Below are 27,049 nucleotides of genomic sequence, written 5' to 3' on the forward strand. Positions count from 1 at the left end.
CTCTATCAAAGAGGGTCTTTGGGTAACATTGGTTTGGAAGGCTTGGAATAAAGTCGAAATGTTACACATAATGTTCCACAACAGAGCATCGTGAGCTCATACAAAAATATCCATACTATCTACCATTCTCAACACAGGCTACAAACAGACACAAGATGCACATAAGCTGGCAACACTGCAACGAATTGAACAGAAGATAGGGATGCATTATACTGCACATGGATCACAGGCCGGATGCCCTGCATGCAGAGTTTTGCTAAGAATGGTCACCTTGATGTCCAGGTGGGCAATGCGACAATTGTGCAGGTATTGCAGCGCGTGCAAGGTGTCCCGCAGGTAGCCCGCCACGCTCTCCTCCGTCAGCTCTCCCTGTCGGACCACGTGGTCAAGCAAACGACCATCCGGCAGTCTGCAGGACAAAGAGACAAAGATCCTCATATAGCCTTAACAGACTGTTGGGGCAAGTTCTGTTAGCGAGTACCTATGATGACCAATATGCCACACGATGGTGTGGTGGCTAGCACTACGTCCAACCACATTTGTCTCCCCAGTAGTGCCGTTCACACATCGCAACAGTTACTCATTTAAGGCTCAGTCGACCTATGGGAGGCCATGAGCAAGATTTGATAATTAAACCCGTGTCGCTGGGTTTGTAGCAAAGTGCGCTAACCGCTTACACTACCGCTCCTGCCACAGACACGTGCACACAGACACGTGTACACGCAGTCGTACCTGCAGCACTGACGTGGCACGCGTATACAGGCGAGAATGGCGATTTTTCAATGGGCAGCTTGTCTTGCACGAGCACTGGCTGAGAGAGAAAGGGAAGGGAACGCGACTCACAGTTCCAGCACGAGCACGAAGCTCGACGGCGTCTCGTAGGTGTCCAGTAGCGACGGCAGCTGCGGGTGCTGCAGGTTGCGCAGCACGGCCGCCTCGTGCGCCACCTGCTCCTTCCGCTTCAGCTTCTTGCTCACGAACTTGGCCGCCACTTCCCGGGGGCTGCCCTTCTGCAGGCAGCGTCGCACCACCGAGAACCGGCCCCTGCGGCGGCACAGGAAACGACGTGGCGCGCTGAGGGCACCGTGCGGCTCCAACGTGGCGGGGGGGGGCTTCAGGGGGCAGCGGTGGGGGGTACGGTCAGGTGACGGGGGTCTCGCGCAGAGTCGAGGAGGGCCTCACCGTCCAATCTCGGCGAGCTCGGCGTAGGTGCTGTCGAAGTTGTCCTTCCAGACCGTACGCAATCCATCACTGCTGGCATCTGCACCGCGAAGGGTAATGACTTTTCACCATTACAATCCATAAATTGTGGCGACTCACACCGGCAAAGGTTACAGTGTTTTTTTTTTTTACACAGTTGATGAGCACAGGCCCAACTCGTCATGCGGTTAGCAACAAACAGCACCATCAAAGTTATAACACATACAGAGTGAACACGCGTCTTGAATTGAGCAAGTTTACTTTAACAGCTTGGGGAAAGATACCATGGAAGGAAATTCCAAAGTGCGACCGTGTGCTTGTGTCGGTGCGCGCCAGTGCCTGGGTCGCTGGGCAGGGCGATGAACGTGGACGGCTCGCTGGGCGAGCTGATCCCCCATGGGTTGCTGGCGCTCACTCGGAACTGATACTGCCCACCGGCACTGAGCTCCTCCACCAGCAGGAAGGTCTCCAGCGTGGAAGTCACCACGTGCTGCCAGCCTGGCATGCCTGCAAGATGCACGCGCCGTTACACCTGCTCCGTTGCACTGGCGGCACCGAGCGCGTCGCACGCGACATGCGACACATGTCACGTCTTACCTCGACGCATTTGAAAGGGCAGCCCCAGTGCCAAATGCCCCTGCGCGGCACAAGGTGACTCTGCACCTGGCCTGATACTGGGAATTAGTTTGCCTGAAGAAGTTAATTATTGCTATTTGGCAAATTTGGACCATTATGCCTGCACCCAACAGCCCACACATTTCAAATGGTGTCAGGCGATCTTTAACATCCACTGTAAAGCAGATGGAGCATTGTATTTTATGGTTAATACACCTGCAATAATAACCAGGGCAGTGTGCCGGATTCAAACTGCGGACCTCTGCAACAAGCGGCGAACGCTGGGCCATGTGCTGCAGTGCCTACGCCATGTCCGCTCCCCGCACAGAGATAAATCCTGCGCTGCGATTTCAGCTATCATCTGATGCATGAGGCACTTACACTGGCAATCTCTATGCTTAGTTGGTCTCCTGTGACAGACAGGGAGCGTTGAGAGTGAGTGCCCATACCCTCCTCGCGGTACTCCACGGTGTAGCTTGAGATGGGGCAGTTGCCGGTGCTGGCAGGCGCCGGCCACCGCAGGAACACAGAGGAGCTGCTCCGCTCCTGGGCCACGGGGCGGCCCGGAGCTCCCGGCACCCCTGCGAGCGTGAGACCACGGGGAGCCGCTCAGTCTTCTTGTTTGATGACGGACGGAGCATCGCACAAAAATAATAAATGAAGTGCGTCGCGGAAGAGGAGGGAGGAGGAATGGGCGTACCCTGCACGCGGAGCGTTGCCGACGAGGTGGAGGCTCCCACGTCGTTGCTGGCCACGCAGGAGTAGAGGCCGCCGTCTTGCGGCATCACGCTGTGGATCTTGAGCGTCGCCTCCCCGGAGTCACTGCCGGCCGCGACACCACGACCTCTCAGCACACGCCCCCCGCTCGGCCGCCACCCCTGCCCTCTCACACTCTTTTCCTTTTCACCAATTTTATTCGAACCCTGGTGAAATGGGCCACCAGGCCCTCTCAGCATAAGCCGCTCCTACAAGTGGAATTGATGCGATTCCACATGACGGTGGGAAATGTAAACAATTGGGTGGAAACTTTTTATTGTGACGCTTTACCGAGGAGTTGTGTACGATCACCGTGGCGTTGGAGCAGGGGGTGTGCAGCCTTTTCGTTATTCGTGCTCTTGGTGTCGTGTCTCAACAGTGAGGAGAGTAACACCGCCTTGTTTCTCAGGACAGCCCCAAAATATGACACTACAAAACTACTTCTGAAATCCCCAAAGGGATTCCTGCTCAAATGAGCAAGAAAACGGTGCTGATCTCTGGCTTACAGCTGCGAGCCAGCAGGAGAAATTCCACACTGTTGACTTCCTCACAAAGTGGCGATCAATTAATCGACTGGTGCCGGGTGTGCGGGAGGTGAAGGCCAGCTGTGCGCGGCGGCGCTCACCTGTACGCGAGCGTGTACTTGTTGCTGGGAGTGATGTTGGCCTGTCCTGGGCCCCGCCATACCACGGTGGCGCGCGGGCGGCCGCACACCTTGCACCGCAGGGTGGCTGTCTCGCCAATACCACAACTTGTATCCTGCACGGGGTGAAGGAACTCCGGGGCAACTGCACGACAACAACGACAGTGACAACAACAACGACAGTGACAACAATGACAACTACTACGACGACCGCAACAACGAAACAACAAGACGCTGCCGCTAGATTTGAGCTGTGTGCGGTGAACTCCAGACACACACGGGGGTTCATCTATACCAGCTGTCTAAGTGAACAGAATCCAATCATCGTCATCAGCCATGATCCATCCACTGCTGGATGAAGGCCTCCCCAAGCTGCCGTCACCTCTCACAATCTTGCGATTAAACAATACACCCAGCACCTGCACATCAACTAATCCAATCGCTCCATCTCCTCGGTGGACGTCCTCTCCGACGTGTTTCATTCTTGGGCTGCCACTCCGTTATGATTCTTGACCATCGTCCCTTCTAGCTGTGACGTATCCTGCCCAAGCGCAGACTTTTCTTAAAAATTAGAATTTTGCCTTTAACCTGCATTTGTTCTCTCCAGGTAACTCCTAAGCATGCATCTCTCCGTGTTTCATTGAACACACTTATCAAGTACAACATTTTGTGACAACGGGATTGGTGAAAATATGACGTGGCGAATATTTGGCTCACCTTCGTAAATGACGTTTGGATTCAGCAACTGAAAAATAAAAAGATGGAGATAAAAGTCAGGCTTCGGAATGCGCACTGAGAGACACCAGCTCTTCGTCACACGGAGATGGGGAGCAGAGTTACATCCCAGCAGCGCAGGTGCTCACTCGTAATGGAACGGGCTGCCGTGCTGAGCAGCGATGATATCCGCGACCGGGCCGAGCTTCCTAAGTGCCAGATAACTATTTCTGGCGAAGTCTATCCACCCAAGCAGAGCCTGCTGTCAAGAGATACAGCAGCAGACACTGCTGCACATTCCCCCGACCCCACCAAACACAGCCCTCCACAGGAACCGACGTTAGGGGTGATGAGATTAGTCGCGTTGCTGTGGATAGAGTGCTGTTATGGCGAGGGCGGCCGTGCTGTGGTTAGGGTTGTTAGTGTCGCTACCTCCACATTAGTGTTAGGCTGGGTCTCGTCCCACTCGCAGTCGGGAGAGACAGGAGAGTCCTGCCAGCAGCGTCCGCACAGCAGGAGGCAGGAGGCAACGGGGAGGTTGGAGTGGTAAGGAGGCAAAGAGACAGGCAGACAGGCACACACACAGGCAGTAACCGACACAGACAGGCAGACAGAGCTACTAACGAGCCGATTAGGGACAGACACGCAGTGTGCTCACAGTGGCAAAAACGATGCAGGCCCGATATTAACGATTCTAGTTCAAGGCAGTAAATCCAGATGTGTTAGTACGGAAAAAACAGATGGAGAACAAGACTTTAGTTCTGATAACATTCCCAGGTGAGCCCTCTGTTTCACTCCCCACCTTGACGATGACGCGGTGAGGGTCGCGGCTCTTGTGTGGAGACTCGTCCGAGCGACCTTCGCCCCGACTCTCCCTCCGGCGCAACCGGAACGCAGCGTGCCACGACGGGGACTTCCTGTGAAGCGACCAGCACCATGACACATTCACAATCACACACAACAACAGTCATACACAACAACAGTCAACACAGCACACACACACACAGAGCACACACATAACAACAACTCACACACAGCACAAACTTACACAACACACACCGACAACACACAGAATGCGCACAGAATAAACAGAAATCGCACCTCCGATTAGCACGGTTGGCTACGTACGGTGCGAAAGAAGTTCAACATACATATATACTATCATGGCACCCTCCCCATTGCCCCCGTCCCCATTTCCCCATCCCCGTGGACCCCCCACACTGCGACGTAGCCTCACCTGACTCCGTATTCGCTGGAGACCTCCCTAGCGGCGCTGCCGCTGGAGCCTTGCCCCGCGTGGCCCAGCACGTGGCCCGGAATCCAGCCCTCCGCGGCGGGGCAGGTGGGGGTGGCGGCGCGGTACACCAGGTAGAGGTTCTGCTGGTTGGTAGCCAACACCTGCACCACCTCGCCCTGGGCCACGCTCACCTCGTCCTCGCGCACGGCGCGGTAATCGGCCGTCACCAACATGCAGGCGCCGCCGCCGCCAGAGCTCCCGGTGTCCTCCCCCTGGGACTGCAGGCGCCGGCAGGCGGACATTAGCAGAGTCTCGCTCTTACACAAATACCGGCGTCCGCACATGAGGCCTTTTGAGCCATCTCCCTATCAGATTGTTCTTCTGTCGCTGCTGCTACTACTATCAGATTCGCTTGTTGATTCCTCCACCCACGGTGAGGGCTCTGTCTACCAGACACCGACTGCTTTGTCTCACCTACGCTGTGTTAAACCACTACACTGCAGGACCCAACAACACGCTCACCCACTTACTCACCCACTTACTCACCCAATCACCAAACCTACTCACTCTCTTACTCACCCACTCACACCTACTCATTACTCACACTGCTTTTTCCCTCTCCCTGCTCCACCATAGAATTGCCCTCCCATGATCTCTTCCCAAGCTTACTCAATTCAAACTAAAACTAAACTATATATTTAGTGACGTTTTAACACGTAGGGCCCATTGAGCTATATAACTCATTTTCAGCAGTGACCTGGCCACAAATGATAGCTCAACGAAGTGGCTTATCACGTGGAAATTAATCGCAGCCAATACTCCCAACGCACATTTATAAATCCAGAGGGAACAACCTAAGGACCCAGAGAAAAATCCAAGCGACCACGGGGAGAACATGCAAACTCCAAATATACAGGTGTCAGGGTTGGGATCGAACCCACGACATCCTGTATACCAGGCGAGGTAGTTAACATCTCAAGAAACATGTTAAATCTTAGCTATTAGGACTTTTGATCGTGATGTTTGTTGCTGGTCGTATGGCATTTTTAGCCTTTGCTCGGCAACTTGTAAAAAAAGAAACACGATAGTCTAAAACTCTCGCAGGTCTGACTTCGGTACGGCATACAGTTTCACGACACATACGGCTCACGTGAGCTGCAGAGAAGCAGAGAACACACGCACAACGTGTGTGAGTTTACAATGGATACGGGGTGTGCGTGCATCCGCCACTCACCCCGGTGCTCTGCAGCGAGTGCTCGCTGGTGGTGGAGCAGTTGCTGAGTCTGTCCGCATCACGGCCAGAAGGTGGCCGCCTAGCGCGCCGCGGCAGCGAGTCCCCGTCGCCGGGAAAGCTGAACACCCCATGCCGGTTGGCCGGCGACGCTGGGTCCGTGCTCCAGAAAGAGGTTTTGCCGGAGCTGGAGGAGGGGCTGGGTGGAGGAAAGGGGCTCAACGGGGGCAGCGACAGGTCCCTGGGGAGACGGGCCGGGGAGGAGTACGTGGAGCAGAGAGGGGACCCCCCGTCTGGCGGAGGACTGCCCGGTGGCGGCTTGCCCTGGGGCATGGCGTTTCCAACGCCCTGCACGCCGCGCGTCTCGGCCTCCTCCAGGCTCGTGCCTGAGCCGGACGAGCCATGCAGGCCGCTGTCCGTTCTCCGAATGCTGCCGTGCGGGACTTCCGTGGCCCCCGCTCGCTCCTTGGGCTCCCCGCCAGCGCCGGGTGACAGCAACGCTGGGGCCGAGCCCTTGTGCTCCAGCCCGCTCGGCGAGCGCAGCATGGGAAAGCCGGAGTTGTGGCCGACGGCCTCGCCGCCGGACCCCACTGTTCCCGCGGACGATGCGCCCGTGATAGGGCCGTCGCTTTCTTTTAAGCTCAGGTGGTTGAGCGCCGGCAGAGAGGTGTTCCGCCCGACAGGGGAGGGGGCCTCTTCAGCCCCGGAACCCTTGACCGTCGCTGCACCCCCTCCGCTGTAGGCAGCCATGGAGGAGAGGGGACGAGGGGAGGCGCCGACTCCGGGCACGGGGGAGGACCCCGCAGGTGGGCGCAACCGGCCCAGGCTGTTGTAGTTGCCGTTGCCCTGGCTCCTCTGGTACTCGATGGGCGATACGAGCGCTGCGGAGAAAAGGGACGCGGGCGAACATCGTTAAGAGCGAGCGCCGTGTGTGAGCGCCGGTCTGCTGAGAGGCCGGCGGGCTGCGGGGTAAATGTTCAACTTGCAATCATAGCAAAAGAGATGTGTCCATCTCAAGGAACTTGCAGGGGAAGTATTTTAATTTATGAATAAAAAATAAACACAAGCGAAACATCAAGGCAAGTGCGGTATGTGGGGAAGGGACTCGGCAGACGTGACCATGCTGGAAACACGAAGAGAATTTGAAGGTCGTGAGTTTGCTGGGGAGTTTCTTTTTTTACAAGTGCGTATGACGCTCTCTGCCACGTGGCGCACTGCGGTCACTAGCAATACAAAATAAAAAGTAAAAGTGCACAAAAAAGCGTGGAGAGATGCATGGTTGGAATTGCACCGAGGCGCAGAGAGGAAGACGTGGATCAGAGAATCTACGCAGGTTAATGACAGCAACCAAACCGTTAAGGCTTGGGCAGGAAGCGTCATGAGAAAGGACGATGGACGACTGATAACGGAGCGGCGGCCAAGGAGCGGAACGTGTCCAAGAGGCCGTCCACCGAGGAGATGGAGTGACGACATTGGTGCGTGTGCAGGTGCCGGAAGGATTATTGTGTTGCAGGATGGTGAGAGATGGTGATGGCAGTGTGGGGTGGACTGGTCTCGGCTCGTGACACCACTGGAGTTGCTTCTTGCCTTTGAGGAAGTTGTGCTGCGTCTCAAGGAGCTGGGAGAGTTCATGCACCCAGGTCTGCCGCGCCTCGGGGCTCGACGCCTGCAGCAGGTAACGCTCGCCGCCCCCCGAGCCGCCACCGCCGCTCCGCCACGCCACCGCAAACTTACACGGGTCGCCCTCCACGTCCATCTGCAGGGCCAGCTGGCTTATCTGTCGGCGCAACGCGGGGGAGGGGGGGGCACAACGGCACTCGTTTGGGGGGGGGGCGCAGCAGCTGGCGGACTGGTGTGCCGGCGGCACGCGGTGTTGTGGCGCAGCGTTGTGGCACCGTCTTGGTTTTCCCTCTGCATCGTCGAGGACCGTCGCTTGCGACCGAGAGACGGTGGAGCGAGAAGGCCGATTGAGCCTGATGAAGGGGTGACGATCGAGCGGTCGGGCGGCTTGGATATCGACCCGCGATAGCCAACGCGATGAGAGTAACTGAGAGTCTCTGGCACGCGATCCTAATTTATTGGTTGCGTGGTTACGGCAGGAACGCCGCACAATCGCGTTGTTCGTTGAGATGTAACGATACGAATGCTTCCCACGCAGCCATGACTAATCCCAGCTCCGCACGAGTGCAGGTGACACCCTGCTCGTTTACTTGATCTGAAAATCTTCTGCAGATTAAAAAAGAAAAGATTTCCCTGCTCACGGGAATTAACATCAGACTGTGGGCTCAATGACGTGAAAGCTAATCATCCGTAATTATACAGCCTAAACAAACGCAGCAGCTATCTGCAGTTACGTTCATATCGGCGCGACTACGGGGGGGGGGGGGCACTTCCAGCACTTGGCGTGCTGCATCAAGCGTCGCAGGTGTCGAAAGGATTGATTGTTTAGGAGTAGTGTAGGGTCGTGCTCAGTTTGACAACCCAAGTGTTTCCATTTACACCACTCAGCCCCGAAACACATGGTAAAATAAGACAACCAGTGTGCACACATCTCTGCACGAGATGACGAACACCCCTCATCTGCAGGATTATTGCTAAGTGGCATAATTTAATTGAAATGTGTAAAGCAACCACATTATGCAGCACAAGTAACGTGAACCGCCCGACATCTGCACCAAATCTCCGCTGAAGCTCGGTGATGCGCAGTGCACGTGGTGCGGCCGGCTCTGACACTGAGATGAAAGCAGACGCCACTAATCCAATAACGGAGCATGACGTACGCAGTACGGGCGCACCCAGCGTGTGTGTGGGAAGCAGTGGTGAACTCGAGTTGTTGGGGTTGTGGTGCAGTGCGCTACCACTGCGCCCCAAACTCCAGCTCGATTTCTGCTCGGTGTCGAATATCTAAACCGGTCCTGGGCCTCTTCTAGATCAACTCAGCCTTAAATGAATACCTGGTGCGGTGTGTAAACACTAGTAATGGGAACACAAAGGTAGCCTGGCGTGGCGTCGTGCTAACCACACCACCCACTCATGTGCCATGTTGCCCTTCATAGGTTCTCGCAAACAGCATTACACCAATAACCTGTTAGTGGCTATAGGGGGATCTTTGTACGTGTGCCGTGGGTGTGTTTGAGGAGTGTGGTGAGTGCGCATGTGGAGCATGTGCATGTGGCATGTGTGAAGTGAAGATGTAGGCAGTGGGTAAGTGTAGAATGTGCAGTGAAGAGATTTGCGGTGAGTGTGTACGCTCAGCATGTACGTGCAGTACGTGCAGTACGTGCGGTACGTACGGCGGGCGTGCGTGCGCGTGTGTGGGTGGTGAGGGTGACGCGACCACGGTGCCTGCCTTGATGCTGTGCTTGAAGAGGAACCCTGGCAGGGAGAAGCCGCGCTTGCGGTCCAGTGGCTCGCTGAAGATGAGGATTTGCTCAAAGAGGAAGAGGCGGCGCTCCTTGCTCCGCGCGAGCAGCCCGGCATCTGTCTGGCTCACGAGCAGCGTGTCCTGCAGCACCAGGCGGCCCTGGGCCGTCAGCTTCCCCTGCCGAGAGGAAGTGGGTGTCGGAGGTGACGAACATCCTGAACACCGTCTGTGACACCCCGAGTATCGCAGGGCTTTTGCCTCCCTCCTAACTCTACGATCCGGCAGGCACAACAGTTTAACCCTCCCGAGGGATCAAACCCACACAGGCACTCTCACTCAGACACAGAGCTGCTTCAGCATGGAACTATCTCCCAGAACAACCCACTCGTGTCGCCAGTCCCAGCCAATTTACATGAACCGGTCGTGTGTACCACTTACTTCTGTATTTATGTGTGTGTTTGACTGGGTGTGGTATTCATTGTATTAATGCAAACTGCATAATTAATATATTTAGAATGTAACACAATACCCTGGTTACAATTGCAAACAAGACGTTCCAAACCAGATGTTCCGGCTCAAGGGATTTTCCAGGTGAAATATTGTAGAAAATAAAAAAGATGAAATGTAAGCCCCATGCTCGCTTCACGTGTTACATGCGACACAGCGCGGGGGTCTGGGTTTGGGAGAAAACGTTCGTCCGCGAAGATCAACGGAGAGGGCAGGCGACCACGTGGGGCGACGCGCGCTCACCTCGAATCCCTGCAGCCGCCCCACGGTCATCATGTCGTTGCATCGCTTGGGCACCACGCACATCACCTCCACCGCTCTCTGCAAGGAAAGGGGATGGCGCCAATGGTGAGACGGGGCACATTGCACCACTCTCCAGAAATAGACACGAGCCGGGCCCCGCGACTGGGACCGAGCTGCGTTTGATGGAGCCGCCCTCCTCCTTCGCGCCGCGGCAGGCCGCAGCGCTTTACACCTGCCAAGCGACTAACATCACACCTCGCCTCAACATGCTAAAAAGGGCACCCCCCAGAGCTAGCTGCCCCTGTGGAGCACGAAATAATTTCAGCACCTGACCTGCAAGTGGGCATTGGTCTACCAGTAGTGTAATCCCAATTGCGTAGTTTTGCAGATAACTTTTAGAATTCGGCAAATTTGGAAAGTGACGCCAGCACACAATGGCGGTGTCTCTTAGAAGGACATTGCAGGATCTTGAACGTCCACCATAGAGCAGACGGCGCGTATCTTATGGTAAATAGCCCCACAATATTAACCAGGGTGGCCCGCCGGATTCAAATCACAGACCACTGCAACAAGCGTCAAACATGCTACCGCTGGGCAGGCCCAGGAGTGGCTCTCACCTCCAGTTCAACAGTGTCCAGCTCCGCCCGACGTGTGTACTTGAGGAAGTCCTGCACACAGGGAAGCGACATCGCGTGAGATTCTGGAGGAGACTACACACGCCACGGCCGATTGTTTTTTTGTGTGTGATTCAAGTCGGCAGCGTCTCGCTAGCTGCTACACCTTGAGAAGCAGTTGGTACTTCATGATGCGCTGCACGGGCTTGATGAGCAGGTCGGTGAGCTGCAGCCGGTGGCCCATGCGCTGCTTGAGGTCCTGCGAACAAACGCACGCACACCAGCTCAACAGGAGAATCAGCTGATCTGTGGGGTTAGACATGTGGGATTATCCTCTGGGGTGGCAGGGTTGTGCAGTGGTAGCACTGGTGCCTCTCAGCAAGAAGGGCCTGGGTGTGATTCCCGACTTGGGCACCTGTCCGTGTGGAGTTTGTATGTTCTCCCCCTGTTCTGCGTGGGTTTCCTCCCAGAACTAAAGAAACCACACAATGTAACTGGTATTGGCCAAAACATCCCAATGCTGATATATTACCTTCAATTTAAAATTGCAGATAATTTTTCATTTTCCCCCCAAACATTACCACAAAACTTGTCAGGACCCTCCTGAACAATAGTATTGAGTCTCAGGCTTTGCTGGGTAAAATCACATAATAATAAAATGATGATGATATCCTAACCTCGAAGTAGGTGTCTATGTACTCGGAGACGATGTGCTCCGACTTGGGCTTGTTCTGGCAGTACACGATGTACATGTGCAGCCTCCGCTCCTGCAGCACACGCACACACATGCACGCACACACGCACGCACACACATGCACGCATACACATGCACGCAGACATGCACGCAAACACGCACGCACACACACACACACACACGTACCACACACGCGTCAAAGTGAACGAAACGAAGCAGTGCCAGGTGGAGATGGAAGCGACGAACAAACGAAATGGATATTGAGAGATAGAGAGCACGCGTGAGGACTCACGTGCTTAATGAAGAGGGAGGCCAGTCTCTCTGGCTGCTCCAGGCTCTTCTGTAGCTCCGCCAAGAAAAATCTAGGGTGGGAAAACGAAAGCACAAAGCATAGAGAGAGAGGGATTCGTGGGTGAGCGCACAGCAGCCTCATTGGCATCCCTCACTTCACACGGAGCCGACGCGGTGGCCCCACGGTGGGGTCAACGTGGTGGTGGTGGCCCCACGGTGAGGTCAACGTGGTGGTGGTGGCCCCACGGTGGGGTCAAGGTGGTGGTGGTGGCCCCACGGTGGGGTCAAGGTGGTGGTGGTGGCCCCACGGTGGGGTCAAGGTGGTGGTGGTGGCCCCAAGGTGGGGTCAAGGTGGTGGTGGTGGCCCCAAGGTGGGGTCAAGGTGGTGGTGGTGGCCCCAAGGTGGGGTCAAGGTGGTGGTGGTGGCCCCAAGGTGGGGTCAAGGTGGTGGTGGTGGCCCCAAGGTGGGGTCAAGGTGGTGGTGGTGGCCCCAAGGTGGGGTCAAGGTGGTGGTGGTGGCCCCAAGGTGGGGTCAAGGTGGTGGTGGTGGCCCCACGGTGGGGTCAAGGTGGTGGTGGTGGCCCCAAGGTGGGGTCAAGGTGGTGGCCCCACGGTGGGGTCAAGGTGGTGGTGGTGGCCCCACGGTGGGGTCAAGGTGGTGGTGGTGGCCCCAAGGTGGGGTCAAGGTGGTGGTGGTGGCCCCAAGGTGGGGTCAAGGTGGTGGTGGTGGCCCCAAGGTGGGGTCAAGGTGGTGGTGGTGGCCCCAAGGTGGGGTCAAGGTGGTGGCCCCACGGTGGGGTCAAGGTGGTGGTGGTGGCCCCAAGGTGGGGTCAAGGTGGTGGCCCCACGGTGGGGTCAAGGTGGTGGTGGTGGCCCCACGGTGGGGTCAAGGTGGTGGTGGTGGCCCCAAGGTGGGGTCAAGGTGGTGGCCCCACGGTGGGGTCAAGGTGGTGGTGGTGGCCCCACGGTGGGGTCAAGGTGGTGGTGGTGGCCCCACGGTGGGGTCAAGGTGGTGGCCCCAAGGTGGGGTCAAGGTGGTGGCCCCACGGTGGGGTCAAGGTGGTGGTGGTGGCCCCACGGTGGGGTCAAGGTGGTGGTGGTGGCCCCACGGTGGGGTCAAGGTGGTGGTGGTGGCCCCACGGTGGGGTCAAGGTGGTGGTGGTGGCCCCACGGTGGGGTCAAGGTGGTGGTGGTGGCCCCACGGTGGGGTCAAGGTGGTGGTGGTGGCCCCACGGTGGGGTCAAGGTGGTGGTGGTGGCCCCACGGTGGGGTCAAGGTGGTGGGTGGCCTTACTCGCGGTGCCAGTCGTAGATCTGCAGGATGTTGCCAAACACGATGCGGTCCTTTCCCTTCATGTCGTCTGGCACGCCCTCCTCCTTCATGTGCGCCATGTATCCCTGCCAAGATGCACGCACGCACGCACGCACTTACATACAGCGGGCTGTAGGAGAGGGAGTGGGGAGAGAGGGAGTCAAGTGGTGGGGGGGGTGGAGGTGGCAGTGATCGAGTGGCTCACCTCCACCACGAGGCCGAGGTCGCGCACGTAGTCTGCCTCCGTGTCCACCAGCTCCTTCAGCACCAACCTACACACACACAGGCACGCAGGTGAACACACACAGAGGAACGCGTGTGAAGAGGAAAGATAAGAAATCCCCCACAGAGCTTCGACAGCGTTGGGGCAAGTGCTATGAGGGAATAGATGGCCAGCACCCCACACCTAGCCGCTTTTGTCTCCCCAGTGGCGATGTTTTCACATCACACTAGGTACTCAGTTGAGGCTGAGATGACATAAGGGAAACCCAGGACTGGTTCAGAAAACTGTCACTAGCTTTGGCCTTGAGCGGGTTCGTTGTGTAGCATGCTAATTGCTGCACTACGGCTCGCCACAAACACATAGGCACGCACACAAAACTGCGCAATTGAACACAAAGTGAGGCCATGTGCAAGCCGCACCCCGGTAGGTAATGTCTACCAGTGGGTACGTGTTGGCGGGGAGTGAGAAGCGGCTGGATCGCACAAATGTTGCCAACTCCCTTCCTGTGGGCGTCGAGGAGTAGCCGCACCCTGGCTTGCCAGGAGAAGGCGGCCCAGCAACTTGAGTACTGATATAATCTGTCCTTTCTGTATGGGATTGAGCGTTTCCCTCTCGCATGTGTGGATTTGCTCCCACAAGTATAAACAATCATTTATCGGCTCAAAATTGCGGAGATTGGCCAATTGCGTAAGATTCAGATTGCATGGACGATGACGACGACGACGCAAAACAAAACTCAAGATTTGTGTTATTATTATTGTGACTGTACCGGCGCTGCTCTAGCACCCGACCGCTGGGGCACACAGGCGCGGGCGAGGACGGGGAGGCGGCACCCGGTGAGGGGGGCGCCCCCCCCGCCATCTTCGGTCCCAGTGAACTTGGCCGCTCCTCCGCACCCTGTGAACACGCACGCACACACGCACACACGCACACACGCACGCACACACGCATGCGAGGATCCTCCCGTCAGTCCGGTGAGCAGCTGGAGCCACGGCAGGTGGTGGCGGCGGTGCTTAGCGACCAGCGTGGCGCATGGGAGAGTGCGGAACCACGCCCGGCCACCATTGTTACATCAGTTCAGCAGCTGCTGCTGACAGCGCACCTGAACAGGTGTCTGAAATTGAAAGTGTTTACTTGTAGGAAAGCTAATGTCAGCTACAAATCCCATGCGCACTTGAGAACGGAAACAAATTTCTGGCCACACCTGGTCCCCCCTCCCATTACCCACGACACCACGAAACATAAAACGCCCCCCCCCCCCCACTCATGAGGTGATGAAAGAGTTTGTGGTCGCAACTCAACCCAGGAATTGCGGTGAATGTAGAATCTCAAGTGGCCGCAGCAGTCACATGGCCAAATTACAGCATGCATGACTAATACGAAGGATTTTATACATGAATCATGAACCTAAAGAGTTTTGCAATCGGTTAATCGATGCATCATCACATGCCTGTTACACGCACATATATGTCTATCCAGGGACAGAGTGAGCGAGTGTACATGCCTACTGTTCCATCTCATCCATGCTGTGTTCAACCACCACACCGCTGGTCACAACGCTACCCTCTCTGCTTCATGCTTCGCACTGCTCCACTTTAGAGTTCCCTCCCATCGTCTCTTATCCCATGCTCCTATAATCAGTTTTCTTGCTTCAAAGACACGTGTTACCTCTGTGTCTATTACAACTTCAATCGTGTTGCTTGTTGCTGGATGATTCACTGTTTGGGCCTGTGCTCATCAACTGTATATAAAATAACAATTAGAGACAAAAAGCCTGACATAGAGACAGAGCCGATTCCTCCTCTCTGTGCTGCCTTCAGCGAGACGGGAGAGCGGAGACTCAGACCAGCCACGTATTCCCACCGCACCCCGCGAGTGATTACGATCGCGACGGGCAGCTGTGACACTTACTGAGCGGGAGGGATCGCCGGCCGGGGTTCGGGCCTCCCCACAGGAGGCAGGGACAGACAGGTAAGCGGGCTGCAAGAGCAGGCAGGAGGAGGGAAACGGGCAGCGCAGGGTAAGGGCCATCAAGTGGGGTCGAGTTGAGGGCAAAGGTGGGAGCGGGGGTGGAGGCAGAGGTGTGCACAGGAAGGGGATCACTCGCCCATCAGAATCGTCACTGCAAGAAGAGCTCAACGATCAGAGGAAACGGCAGCAGGGACAAGGAGAGGGTGAACTCGTGGAAGCATCGCTCACGGCTTCCTCGCCAGGGAGAGGGAAAGGCATTCAAACCAAACACACGTCCCTCTGTGAAGGCTGTGCCGCCACACACACGCGGCGCAGCAGAGGGGCGCACGTCTGTGTGGGTGCGAGTGCGTGGCGGGCGAGTGTGCTAGCACGTGTACAAGCGTGTGCATTAGCGTGTGCGCAGTAGTCAGCATTCATTTGTCGACGCGCCGGCGTGCACAAATACCACGCAGCTCTGTGTTTACGGCTGTATCGCTGCGCATGTGTTGTGTGCGTCCGTGAGTGAGCGAGCGAGTGAGTGGTTGTTGAACGAGCGAGCGAGTAGTTGTTGAGTGAGCCTGTGTCGTGGGAGTTGAGCGAGCGAGTGCGTGCGTGTGCGTTGGGATGAGACCCAGCGACAGCGGTGCTGGGCAGTGGGGCTCACCGGACGGCTGGGCCGGAGCTAGATCGCACGCAGCCCAGCAGAGGCAGCGGAGGGGGGTGGGGAGCGGGGGCTCGGGGGGATGAGGGCAGGAGAGGGCATGCGGGGTGGGGCACGGTGGGGTGTGCGGTGGCAGCAGAAATGAGAAGAACAGCGCCATGCGGGGGGTGTAGGGCAGACCTATGACCAGATTGACATTCACACTCATACACACATAAATAAACACACTCATGCACGCCACACAGATGCATACTCACGCAACCCACTGTATACTAAGCACACTCATACAGGATGCACACACATAAACATACACACTTAAAGGCAGTCCACACTCATGCATAAAGATAGAGATCCCCCATATAGCCTGAACAGACTTGTGGGGCAAATGCTGTTAGCGAGTAGCACCAATGAAGGTCGGCACGGTGGCCAGCACCATGCCCAACCGCCTTTGTTTCCCCAGTGGCGATGTTTGCATATTGTACCATTTTGAGGCCGAGTCGACCTAGGGAAGGCCCAGCACCAGTTCAGATAATCGCCACTGGTTTTGGCCGTGAGCGAGAATCAAACTCAGGTCGCCGGGTTCGTAGCGTAGCGCTACCTCACTCATGCACAACACGCATACTCACGCACACTCCCATACACTGCACGTACACACACCATCCACTCATGCACACGACTTGTACAAGCAAACACACTCGCTTTAAAATCTGAAAGTACTGCAAGTGAAGGTGTAGTCTCCCGAACAGGATAATAAATACTTTCTGCCTTGAGAAGCTGACTGCCAGGATCGGACACCGCTAGCCCTGGCCTGGCTCGTGCCTTCAGCTCGAGGGGATTTATCACTGGGGTTGAGAGGCTTCTGCTGAAACTGGCCCTTCACGTTCTGGACTGGACGTTGTGACGAGCAGAAACGAGCCGAGCGGCCCTCGACGCCGATGCACTGAGATTTTTTTTTATTTTAGTCAAAAATGTCCTTTAAATAAAAAAAACACGTAGAATGGAATGATAAATATGAGTGGAACTCAAAACCCTGAGAATGCACAAGACAGCAGTAAATTCCTCATCATCACAGTCTTCACATCCTCTTTTGGTGCGAGCTGGTCATGTGACTAAGGACTGAGGTCCGTGCATCGAAAACTCAAAACGCTCGTCTCTCCACTCGTCACCGCGCTCGTCACCACACTCGTCACCACACTCGTCACCACACTCGTCACCACACTCGTCACCGCGCTCGTCACCACACTCGTCACCACACTCGTCACCGCACTCGTCACCGCGCTCGTCACCACACTCGTCACCGCGCTCGTCACCGCGCTCGTCACCGCACTCGTCACCGCGCTCGTCACCACGCTCGTCACCACACTCGTCACCACACTCGTCACCACACTCGTCACAACACTCGTCACCACGCTCGTCACCACGCTCGTCACCACACTCGTCACAACACTCGTCACCACGCTCGTCACCACGCTCGTCACAGCGCTCGTCACCGCGCTCGTCACAACACTCGTCACCGCGCTCGTCACCACACTCGTCACCGCGCTCGTCACCACACTCGTCACCACACTCGTCACCACACTCGTCACAACACTCGTCACCACGCTCGTCACCACGCTCGTCACAGCGCTCGTCACCGCGCTCGTCACCACACTCGTCACCACACTCGTCACCGCGCTCGTCACCGCGCTCGTCACCGCGCTCGTCACCGCACTCGTCACCGCACTCGTCACCGCGCTCGTCACCGCGCTCGTCACCACACTCGTCACCACACTCGTCACCACACTCGTCACCACACTCGTCACCGCGCTCGTCACCACACTCGTCACCGCGCTCGTCACCACACTCGTCACCGCGCTCGTCACAGCACTCGTCACCACACTCGTCACCACACTCGTCACCACACTCGTCACCACGCTCGTCACAGCGGTCGTCACCACACTCGTCACCACACTCGTCACCACACTCGTCACCGCACTCGTCACCGCGCTCGTCACAGCACTCGTCACCACACTCGTCACCACACTCGTCACCACACTCGTCACCACACTCGTCACCGCGCTCGTCACAGCACTCGTCACCACACTCGTCACCACGCTCGTCACCACACTCGTCACCACACTCGTCACCACACTCGTCACCACACTCGTCACCGCGCTCGTCACCACACTCGTCACCGCGCTCGTCACCACACTCGTCACCGCGCTCGTCACAGCACTCGTCACCACACTCGTCACCACACTCGTCACCGCGCTCGTCACCACACTCGTCACCGCGCTCGTCACCGCGCTCGTCACCGCGCTCGTCACCGCGCTCGTCACCGCGCTCGTCACCGCGCTCGTCACCGCGCTCGTCACCGCGCTCGTCACCGCGCTCGTCACCGCGCTCGTCACCGCGCTCGTCACCGCGCTCGTCACCGCGCTCGTCACCGCGCTCGTCACCGCGCTCGTCACCGCGCTCGTCACCGCGCTCGTCACCGCGCTCGTCACCGCGCTCGTCACCGCGCTCGTCACCGCGCTCGTCACCACGCTCGTCACCGCGCTCGTCACCACACTCGTCACAACACTCGTCACCAGGGTCGTCACCACGCTCGTCACAGCGCTCGTCACAACACTCGTCACCGCGCTCGTCACCACACTCGTCACAACACTCGTCACCGCGCTCGTCACCACACTCGTCACCACACTCGTCACAACACTCGTCACCACGCTCGTCACCACGCTCGTCACAGCGCTCGTCACCGCGCTCGTCACCACACTCGTCACCACACTCGTCACCGCGCTCGTCACCGCGCTCGTCACCGCGCTCGTCACCGCACTCGTCACCGCACTCGTCACCGCACTCGTCACCGCGCTCGTCACCACACTCGTCACCACACTCGTCACCACACTCGTCACCACACTCGTCACCGCGCTCGTCACCACACTCGTCACCGCGCTCGTCACCACACTCGTCACCGCGCTCGTCACAGCACTCGTCACCACACTCGTCACCACACTCGTCACCACACTCGTCACCACGCTCGTCACAGCGGTCGTCACCACACTCGTCACCACACTCGTCACCACACTCGTCACCACACTCGTCACCGCGCTCGTCACAGCACTCGTCACCACACTCGTCACCACACTCGTCACCACACTCGTCACCACACTCGTCACCGCGCTCGTCACAGCACTCGTCACCACACTCGTCACCACACTCGTCACCACACTCGTCACCACACTCGTCACCGCGCTCGTCACAGCACTCGTCACCACACTCGTCACCACACTCGTCACCACACTCGTCACCACACTCGTCACCGCGCTCGTCACAGCACTCGTCACCACACTCGTCACCACGCTCGTCACCACACTCGTCACCACACTCGTCACCACACTCGTCACCACACTCGTCACCGCGCTCGTCACCACACTCGTCACCGCGCTCGTCACCACACTCGTCACCACACTCGTCACCGCGCTCGTCACAGCACTCGTCACCACACTCGTCACCACACTCGTCACCGCGCTCGTCACCACACTCGTCACCGCGCTCGTCACCGCGCTCGTCACCACACTCGTCACCACGCTCGTCACCGCGCTCGTCACCGCGCTCGTCACCGCGCTCGTCACCGCGCTCGTCACCGCGCTCGTCACCGCGCTCGTCACCGCGCTCGTCACCGCGCTCGTCACCGCGCTCGTCACCGCGCTCGTCACCGCGCTCGTCACCGCGCTCGTCACCGCGCTCGTCACCGCGCTCGTCACCGCGCTCGTCACCGCGCTCGTCACCGCGCTCGTCACCACGCTCGTCACCGCGCTCGTCACCACGCTCGTCACCACGCTCGTCACCGCGCTCGTCACCGCGCTCGTCACAGCACTCGTCACCACACTCGTCACCACACTCGTCACCGCACTCGTCACCGCGCTCGTCACCACGCTCGTCACCACGCTCGTCACCACACTCGTCACCACACTCGTCACCACACTCGTCACCACGCTCGTCACAGCGCTCGTCACCACACTCGTCACCGCGCTCGTCACCGCGCTCGTCACCGCACTCGTCACCGCGCTCGTCACAGCACTCGTCACCACGCTCGTCACCACACTCGTCACCACACTCGTCACCACACTCGTCACCGCGCTCGTCACAGCACTCGTCACCACACTCGTCACCACACTCGTCACCGCGCTCGTCACAGCACTCGTCACCACGCTCGTCACCGCGCTCGTCACCGCGCTCGTCACCGCGCTCGTCACCGCGCTCGTCACCGCGCTCGTCACCGCGCTCGTCACCGCGCTCGTCACAGCGCTCGTCACAGCGCTCGTCACCGCGCTCGTCACCGCGCTCGTCACAGCGCTCGTCACAGCGCTCGTCACCGCGCTCGTCACCGCGCTCGTCACAGCGCTCGTCACCACACTCGTCACCGCACTCGTCACCGCACTCGTCACCGCGCTCGTCACCTCGGTCGTCACCACGCTCGTCACCACACTCGTCACCACGCTCGTCACCACACTCGTCACCGCGCTCGTCACAGCACTCGTCACCACACTCGTCACCACACTCGTCACCGCGCTCGTCACAGCACTCGTCACCACGCTCGTCACCGCGCTCGTCACCGCGCTCGTCACCGCGCTCGTCACCGCGCTCGTCACCGCGCTCGTCACCGCGCTCGTCACCGCGCTCGTCACAGCGCTCGTCACAGCGCTCGTCACCGCGCTCGTCACCGCGCTCGTCACAGCGCTCGTCACAGCGCTCGTCACCGCGCTCGTCACCGCGCTCGTCACAGCACTCGTCACCACACTCGTCACCGCACTCGTCACCGCACTCGTCACCGCGCTCGTCACCTCGGTCGTCACCACGCTCGTCACCACGCTCGTCACCACGCTCGTCACCACGCTCGTCACCACGCTCGTCACCACGCTCGTCACAGCGCTCGTCACCACACTCGTCACAGCACTCGTCACCACACTCGTCACCACACTCGTCACCACACTCGTCACCGCGCTCGTCACCGCACTCGTCACCACGCTCGTCACCGCACTCGTCACCGCGCTCGTCACCACACTCGTCACCACACTCGTCACCACACTCGTCACCACACTCGTCACCACGCTCGTCACCACGCTCGTCACAGCGCTCGTCACCACACTAGTCACCGCGCTCGTCACCGCGCTCGTCACCGCACTCGTCACCGCGCTCGTCACAGCACTCGTCACCACGCTCGTCACCACACTCGTCACCACGCTCGTCACCGCGCTCGTCACAGCACTCGTCACCACACTCGTCACCACACTCGTCACCGCGCTCGTCACAGCACTCGTCACCACGCTCGTCACCGCGCTCGTCACCGCGCTCGTCACCGCGCTCGTCACCGCGCTCGTCACCGCGCTCGTCACCGCGCTCGTCACCGCGCTCGTCACAGCGCTCGTCACAGCGCTCGTCACCGCGCTCGTCACCGCGCTCGTCACAGCGCTCGTCACAGCGCTCGTCACCGCGCTCGTCACAGCACTCGTCACCGCACTCGTCACCGCACTCGTTACCGCACTCGTCACCGCACTCGTCACCGCACTCGTCACCGCGCTCGTCACCTCGGTCGTCACCACGCTCGTCACCACGCTCGTCACCACGCTCGTCACCACGCTCGTCACCACGCTCGTCACCACGCTCGTCACAGCGCTCGTCACCACACTCGTCACCGCGCTCGTCACAGCACTCGTCACCACGCTCGTCACCACACTCGTCACCGCGCTCGTCACCACACTCGTCACCACACTCGTCACCACACTCGTCACCGCGCTCGTCACCGCACTCGTGACGACACTCGTGACTACAATCGTATCTACACTTTAAGCCACACTTGTTATTAAACTAATATTTACACTCATACCCACAATCATGACTACACTCATACCAATGTAAACAGGTGTACGGCTACACTTCTTTATATTTTCACACCAATGCATGCACAGTACAGTAAGACGTGCACACACACACACACGCAGCCAATGTCCATGCACACAACACACAAGGCCAGGGCAGCACGGTTCAATCGCAAGAGAGACAGCAAGAGAGTGAGCGAGGAGGCGGGGGGCTCGGGGCGGTGGAATGGGTTAGGGTCTCTGAGAGAAAACAGAAAGAAGGCCGCCGGTTAGAAAAACACCTCAACAGCGGCAGGATGAGAGCGGCTGTGCACGGGGCGCACCCCGCCATGCAGCCGGCACGATGACGCAAACGGAGAGGAGCTGGGCGAGCGTGCGGGGACGCGGGCCCGTGCGTGCGTCGCCGGGCGGCCTGCGCGCCTGCGTACGCGTCGGCGTGCGTATGTACACGTGCAGGCATGAGCGTGTGTACGTATGCGCTCGCGCAAGGTCACGAGCGCGCTGTGCTCTTTGTGCGTGTGTCGGTGTGCGTAAATGTGCAGGCGTGTGCGCTGTCAGCAGAAGCAAGATGTGTGCGAGCGGGATTGTGGTACGCCTGTGCTCGTGTGCGTGCAGATATTCATGCAAGGTGGGTGGGAGTGTGGCCGGGTGGTTGGGTGGGTGGGCGTGTGGACACGCTAGTGAGCGGGTGCAATGTGCGAGTGAGCGAGTCGGTGAAAGAAAGAGTGAGCGCGTGGATGAGCGAGCAAGCGAGTAAGTAAGAGGGTGACTGAGAAAGTGAGTGACTCAGTGAGGGAGTTAGCGCGCAGCTGGGTATGCGGGTGAAGGAATCAGCCAGGTCAGTGGCCTCAAGAGTAACCGAGCCGGTAGACGGACGGATGAGTGAGTCAGTGAGGAGTGAGTCAGTGAGGAGTGAGTCAGTGAGGAGTGAGTCAGTGAAGAGTGAGTCAGTGAGGAGTGAGTCAGTGAGGAGTGAGTCAGTGAGGAGTGAGTCAGTGAGGAGTGAGTCAGTGAGGAGTGAGTCAGTGAGGAGTGAGTCAGTGAGGAGTGAGTCAGTGAGGAGTGAGTCAATGAGGAGTGAGTCAGTGAGGAGTGAGTCAGTGAGGAGTGAGTCAGTGAGGAGTGAGTCAGTGAGGAGTGAGTCAGTGAGGAGTGAGTCAGTGAGGAGTGAGTCAGTGAGGAGTGAGTCAGTGAGGAGTGAGTCAGTGAGGAGTGAGTCAGTGAGGAGTGAGTCAGTGAGGAGTGAGTCAGTGAGGAGTGAGTCAGTGAGGAGTGAGTCAGTGAGGAGTGAGTCAGTGAGGAGTGAGTCAGTGAGGAGTGAGTCAGTGAGGAGTGAGTCAGTGAGGAGTGAGTCAGTGAGGAGTGAGTCAGTGAGGAGTGAGTCAGTGAGGAGTGAGTCAGTGAGGAGTGAGTCAGTGAGGAGTGAGTCAGTGAGGAGTGAGTCAGTGAGGAGTGAGTCAGTGAGGAGTGAGTCAGTGAGGAGTGAGTCAGTGAGGAGTGAGTCAGTGAGGAGTGAGTCAGTGAGGAGTGAGTCAGTGAGGAGTGAGTCAGTGAGGAGTGAGTCAGTGAGGAGTGAGTCAGTGAGGAGTGAGTCAGTGAGGAGTGAGTCAGTGAGGAGTGAGTCAGTGAGGAGTGAGTCAGTGAGTGAGCGAGTGTGCTGCGAGCAGGCTACCTCCTGCAGGCGGTTGTGCTGCTGAATGGCCATGGGTGGGGGCAGAGGCAGACTCTCGGCTCCGTCCTCGGCCTCCTCCTCCACACACGTGCTCATTGCCATGGAGTCACCCTTCGAGGCACCGGCAGCGGCTTTCTTCCCGGCCTGTGGCACACGCAGCAGGCGACCGTAATCGCCGGCAGATCCACATCAGCACAAGCAGCGTGCGACAAGACCAGTGCTACGCCAATCACAAGCACACCTCAAGCCGAAGCTGTAGCCCGCTGCTGTCATATCCGTGTTGGAGCACCCAGTTCCTCCCTCACTTCACCAGATTGAGTTTAGAGTCAGGGCAATTTATGATCCAGCACTCGCCGATTCACTACAGTCACTCGCTCACCGGTGGTCAGTCCCCCCCTGATGGCTCTTATATCGCTACGACCACGGTTACAGTTCCCTTAAACTTCACTCATTGATTCCTCCACCCATGTTGAAGACTTGGTCGACCACACTGACTGCTTCTTCTCATCCACCACACTGCAAATCACGACACTTCTCTTTCTGGATCTTCCCTCGCATTGCTCCACATCTCCTTTCCCTAAGCTCATTTAAAAACCTCGCTCAATTTCAGAAGCATGTTAACTCCATATCTATCACAACTTTGACGGTGCTGTTTGTTGTTAGTCACTTGGAAATATGGGCCTCAGTACCTGTGCTTAGCAAACTGTTACTTTTCTTTATGCAAATCGGTTTTCATCATTCTCCTCGGTGCAGGCCTCACCTCCCCAGGTCCCTCGTCGAGCATGGCACCTCCATTCTCCAGGCCTGCGGGTTCCTCTCCCTTGCGGCCCCCTTTCTTGGCCGCTTTGCCTGCGGCCCCCTTGCGGCCACCCCCTTCCGCTTTGCTGCTGCTGAGGCGTCGCACAGGGCTCTTGAGCCATTTGCGCAGCGCCTTGCCGCCGCGCTGCGCCGCGGGGGACGCTTGGGGGGTCGTGGCCGCCGCCCCGGCCGCTCGCTGCGCGGCCTGAGAGGTCGCCTGGCCCGCGGGGCCTCCCGACGCCGCCCCCCCGGCGGCCGTCGCCTGGGACTGCAGGGACGTGAGTGACGGGGAGAAGATGCCTTCCTGGCTGCCGGCGGCCTCTGCGCGGAGAAACGCACGAGAGACACGGTGAGCGTGAGGAAGAACGTTGGCGCGCACGAATTGCATGGACGTTGACACGCGTTTCAATGGCCCCGTGTGACGCGGCGCATGCGACGCGCAGGGTAGAAAGGTTGAGAAAAATGGCCGCCAGATGATCTCCTAAGTGAAACGCTGAGGGAGGGTGGCGTTTGTTATTATGATGTCATGTAGGGAAGTCTGTGCACAGTCTCGACCACTGGACGGTTCCGAAGAATTGGAAGGATGCCCTGGTGGTCCCCTTCATGTAGCCCGCATGCTTTTGTTCGGCAGGATAGAGGGGGCTAAACGGGCACGGCACGGGCTAGAGAAGAGATGGAGTGATGTGGTACAAGAAGATGTGGAGCTGAGTGGACTTGCCGATAACTGGTACCAGCGGTGTCAAGATTGGCCTCTGTGGAGGAGGCTCGTGAAAGACGCTACTGGGCAGTTGAGGCAGTCGCCCTTAAATAACAACGGACGGCAGAGGAGCGACGCTCACAACAACGAGCGGAGTTACTCTTTGGTTCTTTCGGTAAAGTCACGTATAAACATAAAATAATAAATTTAATAATAGCATACGACGTTTCGATTGCAACACAAGCAATCATCATCAGGTATAAATGAAATAGCAACAAAAATCTAACGAGAAAACTATAGACAGACATAAGCAGACAGATATCACCATGATAGTTAGATTTTTGTTGCTATTTCATTTATACCTGATGATGATTGCTTGTGTTGCAATCGAAACGTCGTATGCTATTATTTAATTTATTATTTTATCTTTATACGTGACTTTACCGAAAGAACTAAAGAGTAATTCCTGCAGTCACGAAAGCTCCCAATTAAGATTGAACGAGCGGAGTGCCGGGTGGCTAAAGCACAGCAAGTTGGCACAGTAGGGGACAGGTGGTGCATCGCCCAGTCATCTCAGTCAGTCGACCCGTGGCACCTGGGTCTGCCCCATGACCTCCTGCCAGCAGGTGTTCCCCACTTCACGTGGCCTCAACTTGCACATAGCCTGGCACAAGCGCCGTGGTGACGTCACCGCCACTTAGTGGCGAATGGGAGTTGTTGTGTGGGTTAGTGAGTGATTGTAAAGGTTAGTGAGCGAGTGTGTGGGTGAGTGTGTTGTTGTGACCAGTAGTGTAGTAGTTGAACACAGCATGGATGAGACAAACCAGTCAGTCTAGTAGACCAAGTTCTCAATATGCCTGGAGGAATCAATGAGTGAAGTTCACAGGAACGGTAACCACGGTAGTAGCGATAGAAAAGTCACAAGGGGACAACTGATCACCGGTGAGCGAGTGTCTTGAGTGAATCGGTGAGTGCTGGATATCAATCGCCTCAACTGCTGCTTCACTCTGAACTCCCTCCAAGTGCAGCGATGTAGGAACTATGTGCTCCCCCACTGCTGCTTTCACAACAGCAGGGGCTCCAGTTTCAGCTCGATGCGCGAGTCGCTGCGGTGCGCGGCAGGGCCAAGCCAGTCGCGGTGGCCACGTGTTACTCCGGGTTAGTTAACAGGGTTAAGTAAATAAATCCATGCAAGTCGAACCTCAACCCTACAGAGCAACTGCTATTTTAATGCAGGCTCAGGTCTGTTGCACAGGAATTTCCTTCACGAAAAACAAATGCCACTTCCAGAAGCATGCTGCTGAGTGATGTTCATTGTTTCGTTGAAGAGAAAAATTAATAATACAGTTGTGGACAAAACCTACGCGGCATTCCGACGTGTCGCAAAGCCACAGAGCCTCGAATAGCTCTGCACACGTTTCCTTATAGCAGGAGGGCTGCGTCGACAGCATCTGCTACGAACGCAGCGATTAATAAGATACCAGCACCACTCAAAACCCAAGCACAGGTATTGGCACATGAAGCGCTCCGTCGCGCGTACATTCTGCATCGGTCACCGCGGCGCGGAGAGCTGCGACGACCAAGGAACAAACGATCAAGGGGGGGAAAACCGTTCGCTTGGCAATTGTGGTGTGTCTGACTTTAGAACGTAGGGTACGCTGCCTTCTGCAAAAATATAAATAACAAGAAATAGTGAGGACCGTATCAATAATAGTTCCTGACAACGCACTTTTACGAAGTGTGAATTTACACGCTTGGTTGTTCATT

At 57.5% G+C, this 27,049-nt stretch overlaps 1 protein-coding gene across 7 annotated transcripts in view; it reads right to left on the minus strand.

Moving 5' to 3' along the window:
- Nucleotides 1-27,049, minus strand: part of LOC144934390 (triple functional domain protein-like) — a 100,185-nt gene that overhangs the window by 2,830 nt on the left and 70,306 nt on the right. For 3 of the 7 annotated variants that reach the window (XM_078860089.1, XM_078860088.1, XM_078860087.1), the window contains exons 36-60: nucleotides 24,548-24,906; nucleotides 23,788-23,931; nucleotides 15,555-15,623; nucleotides 14,413-14,540; nucleotides 13,626-13,692; nucleotides 13,403-13,506; nucleotides 12,111-12,180; nucleotides 11,802-11,891; nucleotides 11,291-11,383; nucleotides 11,128-11,178; nucleotides 10,511-10,588; nucleotides 9,746-9,937; nucleotides 7,984-8,173; nucleotides 6,400-7,277; nucleotides 5,166-5,443; nucleotides 4,731-4,845; nucleotides 4,361-4,420; nucleotides 3,932-3,959; nucleotides 3,197-3,359; nucleotides 2,516-2,637; nucleotides 2,265-2,396; nucleotides 1,540-1,707; nucleotides 1,183-1,261; nucleotides 844-1,044; nucleotides 271-409 (exon numbers count right to left, since the gene is read on the minus strand). In XM_078860089.1, coding sequence (XP_078716215.1) covers nucleotides 271-409; nucleotides 844-1,044; nucleotides 1,183-1,261; nucleotides 1,540-1,707; nucleotides 2,265-2,396; nucleotides 2,516-2,637; nucleotides 3,197-3,359; nucleotides 3,932-3,959; nucleotides 4,361-4,420; nucleotides 4,731-4,845; nucleotides 5,166-5,443; nucleotides 6,400-7,277; nucleotides 7,984-8,173; nucleotides 9,746-9,937; nucleotides 10,511-10,588; nucleotides 11,128-11,178; nucleotides 11,291-11,383; nucleotides 11,802-11,891; nucleotides 12,111-12,180; nucleotides 13,403-13,506; nucleotides 13,626-13,692; nucleotides 14,413-14,540; nucleotides 15,555-15,623; nucleotides 23,788-23,931; nucleotides 24,548-24,906 — 3,998 coding nt within the window. Of the gene's footprint in view, nucleotides 1-270; nucleotides 410-843; nucleotides 1,045-1,182; nucleotides 1,262-1,539; nucleotides 1,708-2,264; nucleotides 2,397-2,515; nucleotides 2,638-3,196; nucleotides 3,360-3,931; nucleotides 3,960-4,360; nucleotides 4,421-4,730; nucleotides 4,846-5,165; nucleotides 5,444-6,399; nucleotides 7,278-7,983; nucleotides 8,174-9,745; nucleotides 9,938-10,510; nucleotides 10,589-11,127; nucleotides 11,179-11,290; nucleotides 11,384-11,801; nucleotides 11,892-12,110; nucleotides 12,181-13,402; nucleotides 13,507-13,625; nucleotides 13,693-14,412; nucleotides 14,541-15,554; nucleotides 15,624-22,267; nucleotides 22,356-23,787; nucleotides 23,932-24,547; nucleotides 24,907-27,049 lie in introns of those variants that run through there. The other 4 variants (XM_078860093.1, XM_078860090.1, XM_078860091.1 and 1 more) reach the window with 3 other exon arrangements.

This window comes from Lampetra fluviatilis, chromosome 10, assembly GCF_964198595.1.
Source record: "Lampetra fluviatilis chromosome 10, kcLamFluv1.1, whole genome shotgun sequence".
NCBI classification, from domain to species: domain Eukaryota; kingdom Metazoa; phylum Chordata; class Hyperoartia; order Petromyzontiformes; family Petromyzontidae; genus Lampetra; species Lampetra fluviatilis.